General features: G+C 33.9%; 1 protein-coding gene across 1 annotated transcript; it reads left to right on the top strand.

Moving 5' to 3' along the window:
* Positions 1 to 1,642: 1,642 nt before the first annotated feature.
* On the top strand, positions 1,643 to 2,416 carry LOC150091106 (centromere protein C-like). The gene has a single exon (XM_090384000.1). The coding sequence runs from the start codon at positions 1,643 to 1,645 to the stop codon at positions 2,414 to 2,416; it is 774 nt and encodes a 257-aa protein (XP_090240126.1).
* The last annotated feature ends 1,090 nt before the right edge of the window (positions 2,417 to 3,506 follow it).

Below are 3,506 nucleotides of genomic sequence, written 5' to 3' on the forward strand. Positions count from 1 at the left end.
ATCCCGGCCAAACCGGGATACTAGAAACTTTTTTTCAGTTACCTGTTAAAGCTCTCTGTTTGAGCTACTACACTAAAGAAACATTCGTGACTACGGACCCTTCATCCCGAGTGTCCGACACTCAGTAGTTGACCGATTTTTTTTATTGTTCAGTTTTGTTTTCCTCTGCCTTAAAACATCTTGTTTGTATCTCACTTTATATTTATATTTAATAAAAGTCAAAAAATAGATAAAATCTTGCATTGAATAGCTTATATAATTTATCCTTCTGTCCTGTAACCCAAAATTTTTAAATCTTCGGGATTCTTTCTACACAACTGCTTTCCAATCAGTGTACCTTGATTCTGTTAGCCAGCCCAGTTCTCGTTGTTATCCTATGAACACCTTGAACTTCCCCTCACTTTAATTTGGTTAGGATTTCGTCTTTCATCTGATCCTAGTGCTTTCACTTTCTAAATCCTTTAATTGACTTTTTTGTTTCCTCTAACAAATTTTTTTCATATAGGTTATACTAATCAGATGAAGGAATTTTAAAAAGACCTCAGTAATCCTTTCATCTTTTCTTCTTTATGTTATTATTCTCCATAAAGCAGTTATTGCTTCATCTCAGATAGAATTTATTTTAACGAAATGTCCTTTAAAAATTCCTGACTACGCGATTTAACTGTTTGGAACAATTTTAATTCTTTGGAACAATTTTTGCTGTATGTTATATTCGTTTTTCTTTTATAGTTAAGAATATTATAATCTTCAAATATAAATCGTTCTTTCTAATAATTGGCGAGGTATGGTTGCTTTCCTGTTATTGTAATGGCTACTATTTATCTCCCTTTGAATGTAGTCCTGCTAGTCCCATTAAACTTTGCCTCCTTTAAATATAGGTTATTTAATCAGAATCAGATTACAAAAGTATTCTGATTTGATTACATTACTTTTTCAAAATACCCGAGTTCTTCTGGGGGAGTACACTTTTCATTTCAGTCCTTCGAAGGCATCTACCCTGTATGTAATTAACTTTGGAATTTTAAATTACCTTCTGTATATGAATTTCTCATACCTGGCGTAAATGGTCTGGACTTGATTCCCCATAACCAGTGGAAGTTGAGGGCAAACTTCCCTTCAAGTACTGAAGAAGTTCTTATGAACTTTTTTTCAGCTCGTAGCCGAGTCAGTTGGTCTAACGTGAGGAGTAGCTTGGTTTTATCCCTCCCAGCACCGGTTTCGTAAACCAGAGGTCGTTAGTTCATACCTCACTGGTGGCTTGTTGTCTAAAAGAATAATTTCAATCACTAATTACTTTGACTACTTCGCTATTAGAGACACGAATTACGCGAGAATAGTGATCTTCAACAATTTTCTCATGGGTGAAAGCTGAAAGAAAAATAAAATAATCTTTCACTAAATTTTTACATTTTTTAAAATGGATTTTTGTGAGAAATTTGTATATCTATTTAGTTCATCCCTAAATAGCGAAGCCAACATTGACTTAGTGTTCTGTTTTTTTTTTTTTTTTTTTATTTTATTTAGGACTGCTACATTTTTTTTTTCTTCTGGCTGATGTCTAATTGAAGGAAAGAAATATCTTAAATCTGAGATTTTATATACCAGTTTTTGAAGAAAAAATCAAAAGAGACACTGAAGTATGAAGAGGTCCAGTGTACAGGCTTTATCGAAGAACCCAGGATACGGAACATTCACTGAATTACGTCGTTCTTCCCGAGTTCGTGTGCGACCTTTGGAGTTCTGGAGGAACGAACGCATTAGGTATAAACCGATACCAGGATCATTATTCGAATTTGATGGAATTATTAAAGGCTATGAAGAACCGAAAAAAATAGTAAACAGAAAAATATATAAGAAGAAGAAAAAAACCTTGAAAGGAAAGATTCTAGAAAAGAAATCCAGTGAACATCATAATTATGTGATTGACTCAAAGAATGTCATACAGGACAGAGCAGTGGAAGTTGAGACTGCATCTCATACAAAAACAGGTAAAAGTAATAATGTAGACGACTTCAAAGAAAGTATGGTTATGTCAGCAGATGGTAAAACAGAGCTAAGTGCATATGTGTCACGGAAATTCAGATCACTGACTTGGAATGGGTATTCGCGAATGCCAGCCACTCAAGATGATCCTGTGTGCATTGCCAAGTCTTATATTCTGCCTGAAGTCTGTGTAGGTTTCTTAAAAATTCGCCCCTTTCAAGAAAAGCCCATGATGGTTATTTCATGTGATGTGATATTTATTGTTGTGGAAGGGCTACTAGAAGTCCAAATATATAAATCAACATGGAATCTGGAAAAACATGACACGTTCGCCGTGCCCAGCGGAAATGCATATAAAATTAAAAACTTGAAATGGACTGAGGCTACCTTATCATTTTACAAATCCAGAAGCCATAGCATAAAAAAATAAAAATAAATAACCACATTAAAGTAGCATATTTATTTGTTATTTCCTGTTGGTTGTACATATTAAAATACTATATTAAAATTTGTTATTTCCTGTTGTACATATATCTGTATAATTAATATTGTTAATCAAAGTAAATAAACCTCAGATAGTGCAGTTTACTGTCCTGGACAGTAAATTGCACTATCAGTAGAACAGCTGAAAGCTAAATATTGAGCTCTAACTATTTTTATTTCCTACTTATTTTTTTTTTTTAAATATGACTAAGTAACCTCTTTTATCTTTCTCCATAGGATTGCTTCTCTTCTAAACTCTCTGAACTCGACCCCTTATTCTTGTTTACACACATTTCGAAATTTAAAATGATTAAAATATACATTACATTAAAACCGACTAAATGGTTTCAGTTATCTAAGCCGATGAATGACTAGATATCCCCGGGACCATAGCTGAATGCCCCAACCCGACCCCAGATCTATCCAAATACACCATGCAACCTCGATAAATTGAAAACATTATGTCAAAAGTTTTTTTAAAAATAAACGCCGTTAAAATTCACGAATATACTAATATACGATATTAAATATACTTTAAAATTGTTTTCCTTCCCAAAAGGACAAAACTTTTCGACATGTCGTGATCACAGGTAGGAGTCAAATGTGAACTATCCCCACGCTGTTTATTACTAAGAGTTTACTGACTAATCCGCATACGCGAAAAAGTCTACGAATCCGATATGAGACAAGGTCTTATGTTAATTGCGTTGTTCTTGATTTTCATTTCTAAGGTTTCAGCAGGTTGCGTGGTGTATTGTATAGATCTGGGGTCGGGTTGTGGGCCTTCAGCTATAGTCCCGGGGATGTATAGTCAGTCATTCATGGGCTTAGAGAATTGAATACATTTATTGGAATTTAATGTAGTGTAAGTTTTAATCATTTTAAATTTCGAACCGTGTGTAAACAAGAATAATGGGTCGAGTTTGGAGAGTTTAGAAGAGAAGCAATCCTATGGAGAAAGATAGAGGCAAATCTTAAGAAATTTTAAGTCAGATTTAGACATAGGACATATTGAGCCTTGATTGTACTTGGTTTAT

Source organism: Mastigoproctus giganteus, chromosome 1 (assembly GCF_048544385.1).
Source record: "Mastigoproctus giganteus isolate SK-2022 chromosome 1, ASM4854438v1, whole genome shotgun sequence".
NCBI classification, from domain to species: domain Eukaryota; kingdom Metazoa; phylum Arthropoda; class Arachnida; order Uropygi; family Thelyphonidae; genus Mastigoproctus; species Mastigoproctus giganteus.